Genomic DNA, 18,671 nt, shown 5'->3' on the forward strand with positions numbered 1-18,671 from the left:
TTTTTGCATCAGATACAATTTCAAATCCGCTGGAAGCGCACGCTTTTGAATTGATGTCAGTTGTTCGCAACAGATTAGGTTCTTCTCGAACTAGTTAAGTTCACGAATGGGAAACGACTGAAAATTAATTAAAAAGTTTGAAACGCCCGAATACGGTCGCAGTCGCACGTCCCGCTAAAACTGCCAACTTACATAGCTTATCATCGGTATGTTCTGAGACTGGGCCACTATGGCCTCGACGTAACAGCTTCCCTCTGGACCGATGAAGGCGTAAATATTGCCACAGATCATCTCAGTCATTGCCTTGGTCGCAAGCACGGTATCGCCTTTGGTGTCGTTCCATTGCAGCTCCAGCGTTATGTTCGGTAGAATCTCCGCGTTGTTGTTTATCTGGAAAAGAAGGATTTTTAAGCAAGAAGTGGCAACAGGAGGAAAATAATGGTTTTATGAAGGAGTTTCGTGAATTTCTTGTTCAGTAATGGGCAATTAAGTCAGTAGTCGATGGCAAAAAGAAAATTGATGAATATTGTGTAGCTATGTGGCTATGAGGCTTTGAAGCCTCTGCGATTAATGTTTATGATAAAATCAACTACATTATTATTATTATTATTCTGATGGTGGGTTCCATAAAATTTTCAACGTGGTGATTTCTGTGATCAATTTCAGATCATTTTTGACACTAACATCGACTTCAAACTTCACCTAAGCTCATAATATTGTATGACAAATACGATCTATTCATTTCGAATAACAGGTTATGTTTACAAATGTAAACATAACGCCATCGATATATTAGTCGATTTGTGTCAGCATCATAAAGTTATTCTCGATTGAACATGTCAGCTTACGAACCAAATTTTCGTCATTTAAGGGAGGTTCTAATTTTCTGCTTTAATATGAAAAAAATTGCGGCTGAGGCTCATCGAATGTTCTCAAATACCTATGGCGAGGCCGCTATTAGTGAAAGATTGTGCCGAGAGTGGTTTCAACGCTTCAAGTACGTTGATTTTGACGTTGAAGTCCAGCATGGCGGTAGAAGAGGTAGAAGGCGGTTTTCGAAGATGCAGAATTGGAGGCATTACTCGATCAAAACTGCTATCAAATGCAACAAGAATTGGGAGGATCATTGGAATTGACGCAACAAGCCATTTCAAAACGCCTGAAGGTCATGGGAATGATTCAGAAACAAGGAAATTGGGTGCCGTTCAAGTTGAAGCCAAGAGATGTTGAACGGCGTTTGTTTGCTTGTGAACAGCTGCTTCCAAGGCAAAGACGGAAGGGATTTCTGCATCGCATTGTGCATTACGATAATCCCAAGCGCAGAAAATCATGGGGATATCCCAGCCATGCTTCCACGTCGAATATTCCCAGTACCAATGTCATGCTCAATATTTGGTGGGGTCAGCTCGGTATAGTGTTTTATGATTTTTAAAACCGGCTTTAACAATCACTGGCGATCGTTATCGAACGCAATAAATGCGTTTGAGTCAAGCATTGAAAGACAAACCGCAATACAACGATAGACATGACAAAGTGATTTGACAGCATGATAATGCTCGACCTCATGTTACGGAAGTGGTCAAGAAATACTTGGAATCGTTGAAATGGGAAGTCCTACCCCACCCGCCGTATTCTTCAGACGTTACTCTCTAGGACTATCACTTATTTCGATCAACAGCACACGGACTGGCTGACTAGCACTTCCGGTCTAATGAAGAAGTAAAAAAAATGGATCGATTCGTGGATCGCGTCAAAAGATAACCAATTTTTTCAACGCGGGATTCGTACGCTGTCCGAAAGATAGGAAAGAAAGTAGTGGCAAGCGATGGACAATACTTTGAATCATAAATGTATAACCAGTGTTTCACAATAAAGCGTCGAATTTGGAAAAAAAAACAGCGGAAGTAAAGTTGTACGTCTATTTAGTATAGACGAATACACAGAAGAGAAATAAATGTAAAGTCTATCATAGAAGGTTGGCCTAGTGGTTGGACACACCGTATATATTCAAGAAACGTTCCATTAACGATATTTCACTGTCATAGTACAAGTGTATAACGATCATGATCTAAATCCTCTGTACTTGGTGGGGTTTATAACTCCTATGGGAGTGAAACAGCAGCAGGGGATAATGAACCTGAGATTGATCTTCAGATTATTCAGAGCTTTATGCGATGGCGTTGATGCCAAATTTAATTTATTAGTACGGTCGTCAAGAGGTTAAGTTTTAGAGGAAGTTTACGAGGCACGTGATAAGGTATGTTCGTGGAAAGCGTAAGACTGGGAAATTCTCAGAAAAACTAGTAGACTACAGGTCAGGAACTTTTTCGTGTTGTTACAGTGAAAGTTTAATTAAATAAAGAGTAGGGTAATCTTTGGGAATAAGGGTTTTTAGGAAATGCGATAACTCTATGTTTCTATTGTGACTTCTTCATGATGTTTATGTGTTTGACGTTCAGAGTAATGAACATAGATAGAGGGAGCATATGTCATTTTCAGTGAACAAAGTTTGTACCCAACATGAAGTATCTAATTTGACATGAATCGCGTGGAAATGAATACATATCAGTAATACGATATTTTACTCAATTCGCGAGTTTCTTCACAAAGAACGCACTTCTTATGTCCCATAGTGAATCAACGTTTCATATCAACTCAAAATATATTGAAATAAATACCTAAATATATCAGAAATTCAGAAAACAAACTTTAAGCGCGCCAAACGACGTGAAACAACCGATGACACTAGGAGAGCAAAAGTTGCCAAACCTGGGATTTCAGCAGGTAGATACAGAGAATAATAGATATTCTGCTTATTATAAATTCGACAATAAGGAAAAATATCGGATTCCCAATATTCAAATTTGCATATTTAATCGGGAATCACTCAAATAAATATATTTCATTCAATATAATATACATTCATAACGATATAGTGGAATTGTGGATTTGAAAATATATCACAATCCGAAAATATAATCTAAACATGTTGGGGACATGTAAAAATTGCGCATACTCCCTCTATCTATGTTTAGTACTCTATGATACGACGTCAAGAATGTCAGACTCTTAAAATCATGTGCCATTGGTTGGTGCTCATAAGTGGCGTGTAAAAAGGGTTTTAATATGGAAGATGAAAAATGATCTGAAAATATGTTATTTTCTAATGCGTTCAATGTCGAGGAAGCTATAAAGGTCAACAGAAATATGGCAATTTTGAAATTCACTATTCAAATTACTAAGAATGAAGCCAGAAATAAACAAGAATAACAAAGTCTGTTCAGTCTTGGTTCCCACTTCCCAGTCACTCAGGAATTAAAGGGAATGAAGAGGACAACACACTTTCCAGAAAAGAAGCACAAACTCCTTTCTTTGGCTCAGAACTTTTCTGTGTTATAGGTAAATGTACATACAAGAGTTTCAGGAGAAGGAAAAAACCGAAAGATGAACACTCTGGCGGAATCTTCCTGAGTTGGATCATTCCAAAAAGTTTCTTCGAATCTTCGACACTGCGAGATCCAAGAAGTATCTGGATATTAGCAAGAATATGCTACACCTTCTCATTGGATTCCTTACAGGGCATTGTCGCCTCAGGAAACACCTCATGGAGAATGAGTCTAGCAGAAACCGACGAATGCAGATTCTGCGGGAAGTAGGAATACACTCTGGATTACCTGGTGACGGAATGCCTCGCCATCCATAGCCAACGCAAAAAATGGTTTGAACAAGAGACTTGTAGAAATGAGGAAGTAAGCCGCCACAGCCTCCATGAATGGAGGCTATCCCAGATACTGGAGTTCATTAGAACTCTGGAACTTGAGGAAGAGCTGTAGACTATGACGACTAATGGCGAGAACATTTGTGATGAGGGGCATAATAGACCATAAGGTCATGGTGCAATGAAACCCTCCTTTAACCTAAAATCTACAATCTATACTAGCAAAATATTATATAATAACAACGGCTAGTTTTCAAGAAGCACAATTCTTACGCTTTATGTTCATAACAATTTTTTTTTATAAAATATACAAAAAAGATTGAAGGAAACGTTGATATGGTGGCAAAAGTTCGAAAGGTTATCATCTCCAAGACCAAAAGAATAGAACCACAAAATTCTACTTGTCATTATGATAAAACGATAGATACACATTAGAGACATTCAAAAAAGCTCCCATTAAAATTAAAAAAAAACATCCTCTTTCACGGGAACCGAACCTGTACCTACATGATCGATAGCCATCTGCACAGCGCCGGAAATGGTCAGACCCTGCCTCTCCTTCAGCTCCCCCCTCACAGCAGCCAGATACCCCACCGTGATCACCTTCTTCTTGAGCTCCACCTCCGTCCTGAGGCTCTCCGCGCTGAGGTTGTTGTTCTTCCTCTCTCTGGCGACGTGGTCCACGAAGTTGGCGAGCGGGCGCATGCCCGTCGCGATTGCGCCGTGCTCCAGTGGCGCACCAGAGGGGGCGGCGGCATCGTCGATGGCGTTCCCTTCCAGGAAGGGAAAGGATACAGAGGTGGCGTTGCGATCGTAGAGGGGGTCCTTATGGGGGTCCCCGTGGCACACATGGAGAAGTGCGACCAGCAGCAGAGTCGGGCCGAGGCGCATGACCGGCCCACACCACTCACCGATACTCCAGGTTCACCTGAAAATGGACAGAATGAAAAAATGCGGGAAATTTTGGACTATAGTTTGTTGTTTTGTGATAAAACGTTCCAAATCGTTGAAAAAAACGGTTAAAAAATGAAAAAAATTGTTAGTATCATGGTGGGTTTGAACCCTGGTCTTTTTTGTCAAAATCCGAGCTCAAACCACCAACGTATATTATTGAAAATTCATAACTAGGAAACTATAGATGCTAGAACTTTCCCATGAAAAATATTGTATTGAGTATCTTTTCGACGATGAATGCTTCCAATTTGATGATTGCATTTTTCTCAAGTTTCCGAGAAACTAGTTTTCTAAAAATTGTTTCATTTATTGTTTTCCTCCAAAAATTTTCAGAATGTGTTCTCAAGGTGGGAGAATGAATGGATTAATTAAATTTTTGGATTCTATATATTCTAAAATGGATATCATGCATACGGATTCAATTTTTTTCCTTCAATGATTTCAAAAGGTAATCATCATTGAATCGAAGAGGACACCTCACACTTCATGGGAAAGTGGCCCCCTGTCAAATTGGTTGAATTTTTGATATGTTCTAGTCCAAGTCATGCCAAACAAAAGTTCGATAGGCAAAAGTTTTTCTATAGGCTAGTTTTGACTCTAGATTCCCCTGAAAACTCTCATTTGTTCTCCAGTGTTGAACAATACAAAACGTTATCCTGAATAATTTTCACTATTCTGAATAATTGAGATGTGAACAGTCATCAATATGATGTATTATTAAAAGCATTGTTCTTTGGTGTTGTTACATTTGGTAAATTATACAGTGTCAGCTACTTACAACTTTTTGAGTTCAATCATTCGAAAATGGTTACAAATCGCCTTAGCGATCTACAATCAAAAAATGTTTATGAATCCTATTTTAGACCTTATTCTATATCATATTCGATAAAATATACGGAGTGTTCCTTGAACTGGGTTGACTCCCTGTAAATCGAAAGTGAAGCCTTTTTGACCTAATTCATCCAAACAAATAGTGTTAGTTTCCTTAAATGAATTCATGGTGAACGTGTGGTACTTTCGTGATACCTGTATAGGATAGGGATTCCAAACTTCGTGCAGAATTTCGTTTTAAAAGTGGCGCCAGAACCGCTATTGCAAGCATATTAAAAAAAAAAAATGATGAAAGCGCCAACGCTGTAAAATACAGCGTATTTTCTCTTTGCTGCTGTCCATCTTTGACGCCCGCTCAAACTAAATTAATCACAAAACTGTCACAAAGGTTTTTGTAGTACGGAATCTACACTTTCTAACGCCATCTAATGGAACCCGATCAGACTTATACAACGCGAGGTACATATAACTAAAGCCATCTATTTGAAAAAATTATGGATTTCTTATCACCACACCTAATAATTAAAGGTGTTTTTTTTTTTCGAGGTATATAACTTTGAGTTGGCATTACTGTTCAAGATGGCGACCGATTTAACAACTGTCAAGTGATTTTTTCTCAGTTTGGTTTGGCAATTCATCATGAATAGACTCACGCCTGAACAACGCTTGCAAATAGTGCAATTTCATTTCGAAAATAATGGTTCTGTGCGGAATCCAGGAGCTGTGGTTCCAACAAGACGGCGCAACATGTCACACAGCTCTCGCCACAATCGATTTATTGGAAGACACGTTTGGTGACCGCCTAATTGCAGGTTTTGGACCTGTGAATTGGCCTCCAAGACCTTGTGATTGAACACCGCTAGACTACTTTCTGTGGGGCTATGTAAAGTCATTGGTCTATGCGGATAAGCCACAAACCCTTGACCATTTGGAAGACAACATTCGCCGTGTTATTGCCGATATACGGCCACAAATGTTGGAAAAAGTAATCGAAAATTGGACGTCCAGATTGGACTACTTCCGAGCCAGCCGTGGCGGTCATATGCCAGAAATCATATTTAAAATGTAATGCCACAAGATTATCTTGCTGATAAATAAAATTCATGTCAATCGAATAATCCATCGTTGTTTTATTGCAATTTAAAGTTCTAAAGCACAAAAAAAAACACCCTTTATAAGTACCTGCAGTCTCCAAGGGCGAAATTAGAGATTGAATTAGTTAGTGGTTAAAAACTATTGACTTAACGTCAGTGCTTTTGTCAATTCCTTCTCGAAAATTATAATCATTCAAACTGTAACATCTGGTTTAACATCCAAGTGAGCATCCCTCTTCGTTTGTTCCTCCAATTCCATATTTCAAAGGCCTGTTGATCCGATTCAATCGAGTTACAGAAATAGTAATTTACGTAACAAGTCCGGAAAATAGGGTTTTTTTGGACGAATAGACAAAATTCCAGGACGAGCGTAAGCGAGTCCTGGAAGTCTGTGAGTCCAAAAAAACCATTTTCGGGCGTGTTGCGTACAATATTTTTTCGGCAACCATGTAGAATAACACTATCGCTGCTGCTTTCCATATTTTATTGCGATTGCGATCAAAAAACATGCAAATTTTTGACAACTAATTTCATATGAACTGTCAGCCGTTATCTCGGTTGCTATGGATTCTATGATTCTTTTCCGGCCTAGTCCGGGAAGTACGTACTTTCCGGACTAGGCCGGGAAATGCTACTTTCTCAGAGAAAAAGCGTCCGGGAAGTGAGCACTTCCCGGACGGTTGCCGAAAAACATACTTGTCAACCCAATCATGCATTCATTTGAGATCTGACCCTGCTTCAAGTCAACATACGCGCGGACAACATAGATCCCAGAAACAGTAGTCATGTCGTGAATCGCGATGTTCACAACGCACAAATTGAAGACGAGTTCGCATCGGACAAACATCTCGAAAAAAAAAAGACAGAAGGAATTTCGTGTGTATTCTAAAAGAGAAGCAATATACCCGGCAGCAATGGAATGACCTTCATAATTTTAATGCCTGCGGATTATTTTTAGAACAAAGTTTACAACAGCTTATTGGAGTTAAGTTGTGTACACACACGATCTCTATCCGCAGTTCAATTCAATTCGATACGAATGGGGCGATCAAGTCGACTGTCAATCGGATGTCGAATGTCAGGTGGTTGATGGAAAAATCCATACGTGAAGGATCAGGCAGCAGGCTGATAGAAAAATTGTTATCGGTTAATTTTTCTGAATTTTTCGTATGTTGTAGAATATGACCTCTTAAACAAAAAAGTCTATGAGTTCAACTCTATCCTATGACTAGTTATCGAGATACAGGGCGTCGAAGTTGGAAAACGGCTTTTCTTAAGTGTAACATTTCTCGTAGGAAATATCTTGAAAGAAACACTTTTGCGCGATAAATATTGCTTATCTACCCATAAGATAATAATTTAAGATGGGATTTAAATGAAAATTATTGCTAGAAATTCGTTTAGTTCGTAATCCACCCTGTAATAGAAAAAGTCGCTCGTGGAACTTTCCAATTTGTTGTCATTACTGTTAGTTCGAGTACACTATTATAATGTTAAACAGCATTGGCTTTGCTGTGACCAGTTTTTAAGATATTGGGCCAATTGAAAAGTCCCCGGTCTGATGCACAGATGGCGGTGCTAGTATTAAATCCCTATGATTCTTAGTTGGTACTAATCTTCAAACTGTACGTGTCAAAATTTGACAGCAGTCCGACCATTAGTTTGTGAGATATTGCGTTGTGAGTGTAGCTACTTTTGTTATTTGAGAAAAGATGGAAAAAAAGAATCTCGTGTAAATATTATTTTTCGAAGGGAAAAAATACAGTTGAAGCAAAATCTTGGCTTGATGAAAAGTTTCCGGGGTCTGCACCAGGAAAATCAATCATCATTGATTGGTATGCTAAGTTTTAACGTGGTGAAATGAGCACCGAAGACGGCGAACGCAGTGGACGCCCAAAAAGGGCTGTCAACGATGAAAAAATCAAAAAAGTTCACAAACTAATTTTGAATGACCACAAAGTGAAGTTGATCGAGATAGCAGACATTGTGAAGATATTATCTGAACGTGTACATCATATCATTCACGAATACTTGTACACGAGAAAGATGTGTGCAAAATGGGTACCGCGCGAGCTCACAATCGATCAAAAGCAACAACGTGTTAATGATTCTGAGCAGTGTTTGAAACTGTTTGAGTGCAATAAACTTGAATTTTTGCGTCGATGTGTGACAATGGATGAAACATGGCTCCATCATTTCACTCCGGAGTCAAATCGGCAGTTAGCTGAGTGGACTGCTCACGTTGAACCGAATCATAAGCAAGGAAAAACACAACAGTCAGCTGGCAAGATTATGGCATCAGTATTCTGCGATGCGCAAGGAATAATATTTATTGATTACCTCCAAAAAGGGTAGACCATCAACAGCAATTATTATATAGCTTTATTGAATAGTTTAAAGGATGAAATCGTAAAAAAACGGCCCCATTTGAAGAAAAAAAAGGTACTGTTTCATCAAGACAATGCGCCGTGTCACAATTCAATGAAAATAATGGCGAAATTGCATGAACTGGGTTTTGAATTGTTTCTGCATCCACCGTATTCGCCAGATCTGGCCCCCAGCGCCTTTTTCCTGTTCTCAGACCTCCAAAGGATGCTCGCTGGAAAGAAATTTAGCGCCAATGAAGAAGTAATCACCGAAACTGAGGTCTATTTTGAAGCGAAAAACAAATCGTACTACAACAATGGTATCGAAAAGTTGGAAGAACGCTATAATCGCTGTATCGCCCTCGAAGACAACTATGTTGAATGATAAAATCGAATTTTTCCAAAAAAATGTACTACTAAAAACAATGGGCAAATTGTGTCGATTTAAAAAATGATAAACTTCCTCCTTGGACAGCAAATTAGATATACATACTTAATAACCTAATTTTTTATAACTTCGAGACAGCAGAGCCAAATTGAAGACTGGACTAACCGAAATTGACCTTGAAGAGATGCCATGATTCAAGAAAAACAAAACGTAATTCTTTGAGGCCATTCACGGCTTTAAATTTGAAAATTACAGACGTTAGGACCAATCAAACAAGCTCGAAACAATAATTTTAATGAATCGATAAAAAATCATAAGAATGAATCAAAACAAGATTCTATTCTCCTCGAGAATATTAAACGATATCAATAGCGAATGAAAAATCGTATTCCGATTCACTTCGAATACTGATGGGGAAATTGTTACTATTTGTTTTTTATAGATTACCGAGCTATTTTTAGAACTACACTCTCCAAATATCGTTTCGGTGTATTTGTTGATATCGTTCTTATCAAGGTTACGCATTTACACATTTCGCTAACTATACTTCCAACGCATTCTCTATTCCTTTCTATTCATTCGATTGAGAAATATAGGCAAGATTTAAAAGAACGCACACAGTTCATATCTAATTTTGAAATAACACTTTGACAGAGCCACTGAAAGAGGTGCCAGATTGACCAATAGTTGATTCAATATCAATGATTCATTCTAATAATATTGTAATACGAGAACGTGGTTGCCTCTGAGATTCAACTTTAATGTTTTTCACGCCATTTAATTTGTAGCATCTCAGTTTAATATGGTTCAATTGAGCCTATGGTTTTAAGCATGCTTGTGAAGAGTTTTCCAATAAGAGATTTCATTTTGAACAGTCCGCTATCTGGGTAGTTTTACTAGTTTTTAACAAAACTCAAGTGATGATTTCACATAACAACTGAACAAAGTAACAAGTTATTTGACAATTCTAGCACCAGTCTACCACTTAAACAAAAAAATAAAAAGGAAGTTCAAATTTGCGTAGTTAGACTCAATATTTTTGTAGAGTGTGATACATTGTTGAATTCGTAATTTTGTTCATCATCACGTCATAAGGAGAACCAATATGGCGTCCATAAGAAAAACAAATTAACTATCAAGTATCCGAAACAATGGAAAACAGAAAAAATCTGACGACACCATTAGAATGTCTATGTTGAATAATGGCTAAAAACTGAATTTCGTGAAGTTATCTCCAGAAACGAATGAGTTATACAGGAAAAAAGAAAATCTCGATTTTTAGTTTTTTTGAGATATCTCGGGAACCATTGGAGATATTTAGGATCTGTTTACACTCATCCGTAAATGACGCAACTGTTTTGTAATTTAAGCCACCCTGTATTCGAGAGTTATCGTGTTTACGTCCGGCCGGACCAACATAATTGATTTTTAACAAAGTGGAACCAACCTAATAGTTTGGAAAATTACAAACATTGTAGTGATCCTAAGAACAAGAGCATCTGTTTCAGTTGCCTTCTAAAAGTGATTAAGGACGAGAAAAATAAATAACGGGTGTTTTTTTTCGAGGTATATAATTTTAAGTTGGCATTACTGGTCAAAATGGCGACCGATTCAACAGCTGTCCAAGTGATTTATTCTCAGTTTGGTTTGGCAATTCATCATGAATAGACTCACGCCTAAACAACGCTTGCAAATATTGCAATTTTATTTCGAAAATAATGGTTCTGTGCGGAATACGTATCGCGCACTACGTCCATTTTATTTTGTTTAGCGATGAAGCTCACTTCTGGTTGAATGGCTACGTCAACAAACAAAACTGCCGCATTTGGAGTGAAGCTAATCCTCAAGTGTATATCGAAACACCGCTACATCCAGAAAAACTGACTGTTTGGTGCGCTTTATGGGCTGGTGGAATCATTGGTCCGTACTTCTTCAAAAACGATGATGGCCAGAACGTTACAGTCAATGGTGATCGGTATAGAGCTATGATTACTAACTTTTTCATTCCTGAATTGAACAACCATGATGTCCAGGAGCTGTGGTTCCAACAAGACGGCGCAACATGTCACACAGCTCGTGCCACAATCGATTTATTGAAAGACACCTTTGGTGACCGCCTAATTTCACGTTTTGGACCTGTGAATTGGCCTCCAAGATCTTGTGATTTAACACCGCTAGACTACTTTCTGTGGGGCTATGTAAAGTCATTGGTCTATGCGGATAAGCCACAAACCCTCGATCATTTGGAAGACAACATTCGCCGTGTTATTGCCGATATACGGCCACAAATGTTGGAAAAAGTAATCGAAATTTGGACGTTCCAGATTGCACTACATCCGAGCCAGCCGTGGCTCATATGCCAGAAATCATATTTAAAATGTAATGCCACAAGATTATCTTGCGGATAAATAAAATTCATGTCAATCGAATAATCCATCGTTGTTTTATTGCAATTTAAAGTTCTATAGCTCTAAAAAAACACCCTTCACAAGTAAGATAAAAACGTACTGAACGCCCACAAATCGAAAGCTTCTCAAATATACCGTCGAGAATATCCTAAAAGTAATCACGAATTTCAAAAAGCGGGAACACCGAATATTATGCATAGAATACGTCGAGCGACCATAACTCAGCGAAGACCATAGAATGATTGTTTGTTGCAGAAACGAAGCAGCGTATCAACAACCCCAGTATACCGGTTGACATTCGTAATCCTTTTTTTTTCTTCTATAAATAACCCGTCGAGATATTTCTATTTTTAGCCTAATAAATATGACATAACTTGTTTCTGAATGGAGCGAAGAGAAGCAATTATGGTTCAGATTGAAATGGCTGGCCAATTTATGGACAATAGTGGCCAGGTGTTGCCTTCTGCACGGCCTGACGGAGATACGTTTCATCGCTGTGATATTGTAGGGTAATCCACCCGCTATGAAGCTTCAGCTGTGCCTGATCCTGATGAGCGCAGGGTGTTGATAACGTAGATTTGATTAAATTGAACGCAGCTAATGGAATAGGGCTCCAAATCCCACTTTTTATCTCGCTTTTAGTGCGCTCCTCAAAGGTTTTTGTTCTGTGGTTCGTCCATCCGTAAAAAAGAAAAAACCTCAAAAATAAATGTTAAAATTCATTCAATTCAGTCGGGAACTGAACGTGAAAATATGCGTCAAAATTAAGGTGCATAGAAAACCTGGTGTGTCTACTTATACCTGTAAAACTTTCAGACAAAACGGGAGATTTTTCAGATTTATACCTACTTGATTTCAAGGGATCGCGTCTGTTTCAGATGGCGCATACAACGTTTTTATTTGACATTTCTCTCGATACGCTCTATTAGTGTGACGTCACACACCGCCATTTTTGGTTCTCCTTTCAGTGTTCGGAATCCAAACAAATAAATTGTCATTCAAATTAGTACGGTGTCGTTGAAGGAATTGGCTTTTTTTCATAAATAAGAGTATTTGAGGAACGATTTCAGTATGAATTGATAGACAGAAGGAACGAGGTTAATACCAGTAAGTTTGAATCCTGTAACATTCCCCAGATTTTGTAAAAAGCCGTGTTTATTAGTTGAACTTCAAGTTCGAACTTACTGGCATTAATCTCGTGCCTTCTGTCTATCAATTAATAGTAAAATCGTTCCTTGAATAGTGTTATTTATCAAAATAAGTCAATTTCTTCAACGACAACGTACTAATTTGAATGACAATTTGTTTGTTGGGATTCCGAACACTGACTGGAGAACGAAAAATGGCGGTGTGTGACGTCATCACTAATAGAGCGAATTCTCGGCTCTCGTGACCTTTGAGTATAGAACAATAATATTTTATATTCTATGCTCTTGACAATCTTCTATACTCTGCAATTATATTCGATTCATTTCATTAAAAATTCGATAGAAACTGAATTGTATCATAATTTATTGTGAAAGTTTGTAAAGTCTAAAATCAGTATTTCATTTTTAAACGGCGTCAAGCAGATAGCGGGAATTCGAAAATTTCTAAGAATGCCACCTTACAGAACTCTGGTGAAGCAGAACACCAAAGCAACAGGTGGATTATCGAAAAGTCTGAAATAAAATAGAATCACCAGGGATTCTATGCATCTTAGTCAAAACATACACACATTGTCAAAAGTCTTGCCGAGAAGGGGTATCAGATTTTGTCTATTTACTCTGGTTTAAAAGTTGTAGTGCTAAAACATCGAAATTTGCCCACCCTGTACAGGTGTGCGCATCTTCAAATTTAATGGAAGCTGTATATCAACGAGGATAGGGGAATGGATATTGACCTAATTAAAAGGATCCTAATAAATTTAGAACATAATAGCGATATGCTCTCGGAATTAACAAAGCTGCTCTGTTATGCAGAAAGTTGAGACATAATTATTTTCGATGGGACTGAATCTCATAATATACTCATGAAGGTGTGTTGGTGAAACTTTGTTAGAATGATGAGGAAGTTCAATTTAATTTGGGTTATTAAAAGATGCTAATAACCGAATCAGTTTTTTGAATGTGAATTCTGAATAATTTGTATAATGATTTGAATCTTTTTTTATCATACCTACTTCATAAAAACGAGCAAAATCTCTAGATTGAAAAACGCTCAGCGTAATTAACAAAGATAGAGGAAGTATACGCAATTTTTACATGTCCCCAACATGGTTAGATTACGTTGTCGGATTGTGATATATTTTCAAATCCACAATTTTACTATATCATTATGAATGTCTATTATATTGAATGAAATATATTTATTTAAGTGATTCCCGATCAAATATGCAAATTTGAATATTTGGAACCCGATATTTCTCCTAATTGTCGAATTTATAATAAGCAGAATATTTATTATTTTCTGTATCTACCTGCTGAAATCCAAGGTTTGGCAACTTTTGCTCTCCTAGTGTCATCGGTTGTTTCACGTCGTTTGGCGCGCTTGAAATTTGTTTTCGGAATTTCTGATATATTTAGGTATTTATTTCAATATATTTTGAGTTAATATGAAACGTTGATTCACTATGGTACATAAGAATTGCGTTCTTTGTGGAGAAACTCGCGAATTGAGAGAAATATCGTGTCACTGATATGTTTTCATTTCTGCGCGCTTCATGTCAAATTCGATAGTTCATGTTGGGGACAAAATTTGCTTACTGAAAATGACATATGCATTATTTCTATAAGAATCCCATTTACTCATGAACCGTTGAGTTTATACCCAAGGTATGGTATATTGCAGAAACTGTCATCAAAAAATCTATCTAATGATGCAATAATATACTGGGTGTGCCATTTGAAATGAAGAAGTAGTAGTCTGTTTCCGGTATAACTGGATCTGAAAATATTTTAGGGAGAAAGATGAATTTCTCAAACACCAACAAATTATGATAATTTCTTCATGAACGTCTAATTGGCCATCACTGAATATTATCTTCAAAAAATGAGGTTTCAGGAATGCTTGCAGGCAAACCTTGTGAATATGATTTTTCTTCACAGAAAGTTGATAACCAAACAATGAAACATGAAGTCATGCTAGCTGCAGTCAGTCTTAAATTCAGGGCATCCTTTCAGAATATTAATTCGAATGAATATGTTGATAGTGTTAATAATTTTGTTAAAAAAATTAATTCTTGTACAACTAAGTTTCAATTCGATCGAATCGTATTATAGATATTCAAAACTAATCATTCGAAAAATTTTTCTGTTTTTTTTAAGCATGATTCAGATGCTCCGTTATCGAAACAAAACACATTCTCGATCCATCATTATCATCGTCTAGAAGTTAAAACGTATAATGCTAGTAACTTCTCCTATACCGTCTATTTCCTAACAACATTAAAACACGTTCCAAAAATAGAAATCATTATCTATCTCGTCGTATTTATGTGAATGTAAGGTAATATTGTTTTATGTAGAATGAATTCTGAATTCGATATAAACCGGCCAGATTCGAGAAACGGCGATAAACAAACTTTATTCGAAAGTTGGTTACCCAAAGATTTTAACATTGTTTATACAAGCGACTTGGAGTGAATCCAGAAATAATTTTCTCCACGGTAGATCGCTTGCCGTAGCTTGAAATGACATTCTTAAGTGATCAGAACGATTTTGATGAGCCTATGGGATCATTATCCTTTGGTGAGTTTGCAAATTCGCATTTTTTTTCGAGAATCGAAAAACCAAAACATCGATAAGAATTGATACATTTAAAAAAAGTTCTGATGATGTAATCAGCACGAATTTTTTAGGAAAGGTATTCCACAATCCCAACTCTCAATAAGAATACCGTCAAATGCTACACAGAAGATTGGCGCTGAAGTAAAGGGTGTTTTTTTTTAGAGCTATAGAACTTTAAATTGCAATAAAACAACGATGGATTATTCGATTGACATGAATTTTATTTATCCGCAAGATAATCTTGTGGCATTACATTTCAAATATGATTTCTGGCATATGACCGCCACGGCTGGCTCGGATGTAGTCCAATCTGGACGTCCAATTTTCGATTACTTTTTCCAACATTTGTGGCCGTATATCGGCAATAACACGGCGAATGTTGTCTTCCAAATGGTCAAGGGTTTGTAGCTTATCCTCATAGACCAATGACTTTACATAGCCCCACAGAAAGTAGTCAGCAGTGTTAAATCACAAGATCTTGGAGGCCAATTCACAGGTCCAAAACGTGAAATTAGGCGGTCACCAAACGTGTCTTTCAATAAATCGATTGTGGCACGAGCTGTGTGACATGTTGCGCCGTCTTGTTGGAACCACAACTCCTGGACATCATGGTTGTTCAATTCAGGAATGAAAAAGTTAGTAATCATGGCTCTATACCGATCACCATTGACTGTAACGTTTTGGCCATCATCGTTTTTGAAGAAGTACGGACCAATGATTCCACCAGCCCATAAAGCGCACCAAACAGTCAGTTTTTCTGGATGTAACGGTGTTTCGACATACACTTGAGGATTAGCTTCACTCCAAATGCGGCATAATGGTGACATAAAAACAAAACTCGAGTTAAAACTACACTGTACAACTACAAACGGCTCGAGAGCCTTGGCGCGGCTAAGTATTTAAACGTAATTTATGATGTAGCGATCACAGGCAAGAGCCGTGACGTCACAGACCAAAGACGTTCCGCGCTAAAATACGTAAATTTAAATAATCTATTTCTCACTCATTTATTGATGGATTTTCAAAATTTTTTCACTGATTTATCAGTTTTGCTCTCTATTTTAATTCTATCGTGTCAAATATAGTATTATCAACATCACTAAACTAGTCCATTAGATGAAATCCGAATAAAAAACCAAACGCGAAAAGCATTGCCACAAAAAATGAGCTGGATCTGACAAAACCTATACGCAGATGCGTTATCCATCTGTCAGTTTGAGCGAATGCAGATATTAACCAGAGCAGCAGAAGTCCATTCAATTCCTTTGATTCAATATAAATGCAAAGCAGATCACATTGCAAATCAGTGAGGTTCAATTCAATCGATAACAAATTTTATGTCGAACGAGATATTATCAATGTTATCAGTTCATGCTCTTGCATAACCTATTATTTGACGTTTATCCTCCATTCTATGATATAAGTAAGTTCCAAATTCCGTGTTATAATCGAAGTGTCAATAGGAATTGTAGATCTTTTAATGATCTTTGATTAGTTAGATTTTTACCTTGGATAGTAGATTAACTATAAAAACATCGGGAAAATCCTCAGAGTTATAAACATTGATAGAGGGAGCATATTATGTCATTTTCACTGAGCAAATTGTGTTCAACATGAACTTTGAATTTGACATGAAACGCGCGGAAATTAAAACATATCAGTGATACGATATTTCACTCAATTCGCGAGTTTCTCCACAAAGAACGCTTTTCTTATATCCCATAGTGAATTAACGTTTCATATTAACTCATAATATATTGAAATAAATACCTAAATATCAGAAATTCACAAAACAAACTTCAAGCTCGCCAAACGACGTGAATCAACCGATGACACTAGGAGAGCAAAAGTTGTTGAACCTTTGATTTCTGCAGGTAGATACAGAAAATAATAAATACTCTGCTTATTACATATTCGGCAATTAGAAAAAATTTCGGATTCCAAAAATTCAAATTTGCATATTTAATAGGGAATCTCTCAAATAAATATATTTCATTCAATATAATATGCATTCATAATGATATAGTAAAATTATGGATTTGAAAATATATCATAATCCGACAACGTAATCCAACCATGTTGGAGACATGTAAAAATTGCGTATACTCCCTCTATATACGCTCATTACTCTTTGGGAAAATCCAAGAAGAAATATAGAGAAAGCACGGAAAACAGGTAATTTTTCGAAGATTGTCACTTTAACAATGTGTCAAGTTATAAAATATAGGTTAACGTCAGTTTGACAGATATTATATTGGCTGCTGATCATTGAATAGGACGACAATTATCTATTTCTTCATTTAAGCCAAATTTCTTTCCCTGAAGCCCTTTTAAACGTTGTTGTCGATGATATTGAGTCTGAATCAGGCTTCTCAAGACATTGCTCTGCTGCTGAATGAATTTTTAGTATAAATTGCGCAGTTTTTACTTGTCAAATGTCAAAAGATGACAGCTGTCAAGATATCGGGCTATTCAGAATGAAACTCTTGGAAAACCCTTCATAAAACTTGCTCTGATGAAGGTATTCAAGGTACATTATCAGCCAAAATACGTAAATGCGTTTCATTATCCCGTTACTTTTCGACCTGACTGCTAAGCCTGGCTTGTAGCTTTGCGCTGTCTAAACACAGGCCCATTAGCGGGGCGTCGAGGGGCAAGAGGGGGGCGAATACACACATCCGCAGTTTTTTCTGCAAACATCGTAAACAGTCTGTAATTGGTGCCAGGCCGACACTGGGTACGTCGTATTTTCCATTCATTATTGGGGATAATTCCAGGGATAGCTTGACTCTAATTAACATCGACTTAGATCAAACAATGCCGAAGGCGCGCGATGGAGAAGAGGGATTTTCACAGGCTGGAAAATTTGCTGGAAAATTGATTTTTCGGAGACAAACGGCTGGGCTATTCATTATAGAGGGAGAGTATCAAGTTGGCGGATATTGGTAAGGCCCACAAAAGAGCTCGGCGAGTTTTCCCTTAACCATGTTAAATTAAGGGTTATTGTCTGGGAAATTACAATGGCGTTCGTTCAAACATCAAGTACTTTTGTGAGGATTTTCTTCTCGGAAGAAATTAATTATCCGATATGAATAATTCTTTTCATCATTTTATAAAAGGTTTTCCGTTAAGAGGTTTCATTTTG

General features: G+C 37.3%; 1 protein-coding gene across 3 annotated transcripts in view; it reads right to left on the reverse strand.

Annotated features, from left to right (window-relative positions):
• LOC123681312 (receptor-type guanylate cyclase Gyc76C-like) overlaps window positions 1-18,671 on the reverse strand; it is a 78,393-nt gene that overhangs the window by 40,214 nt on the left and 19,508 nt on the right. For all 3 annotated transcript variants that reach the window (XM_045619644.1, XM_045619643.1, XM_045619645.1), the window contains exons 2-3: window positions 4,226-4,646; window positions 193-390 (exon numbers count right to left, since the gene is read on the reverse strand). In XM_045619644.1, the coding sequence (XP_045475600.1) occupies window positions 193-390; window positions 4,226-4,609 (582 nt within the window). In that variant the 5' untranslated portion in view covers window positions 4,610-4,646. The remainder of the gene's footprint in view (window positions 1-192; window positions 391-4,225; window positions 4,647-18,671) is intronic.

The sequence above is a fragment of the Harmonia axyridis genome, chromosome 5, assembly GCF_914767665.1.
Source record: "Harmonia axyridis chromosome 5, icHarAxyr1.1, whole genome shotgun sequence".
In the NCBI taxonomy this organism is placed as follows: Eukaryota; Metazoa; Arthropoda; class Insecta; order Coleoptera; family Coccinellidae; genus Harmonia; species Harmonia axyridis.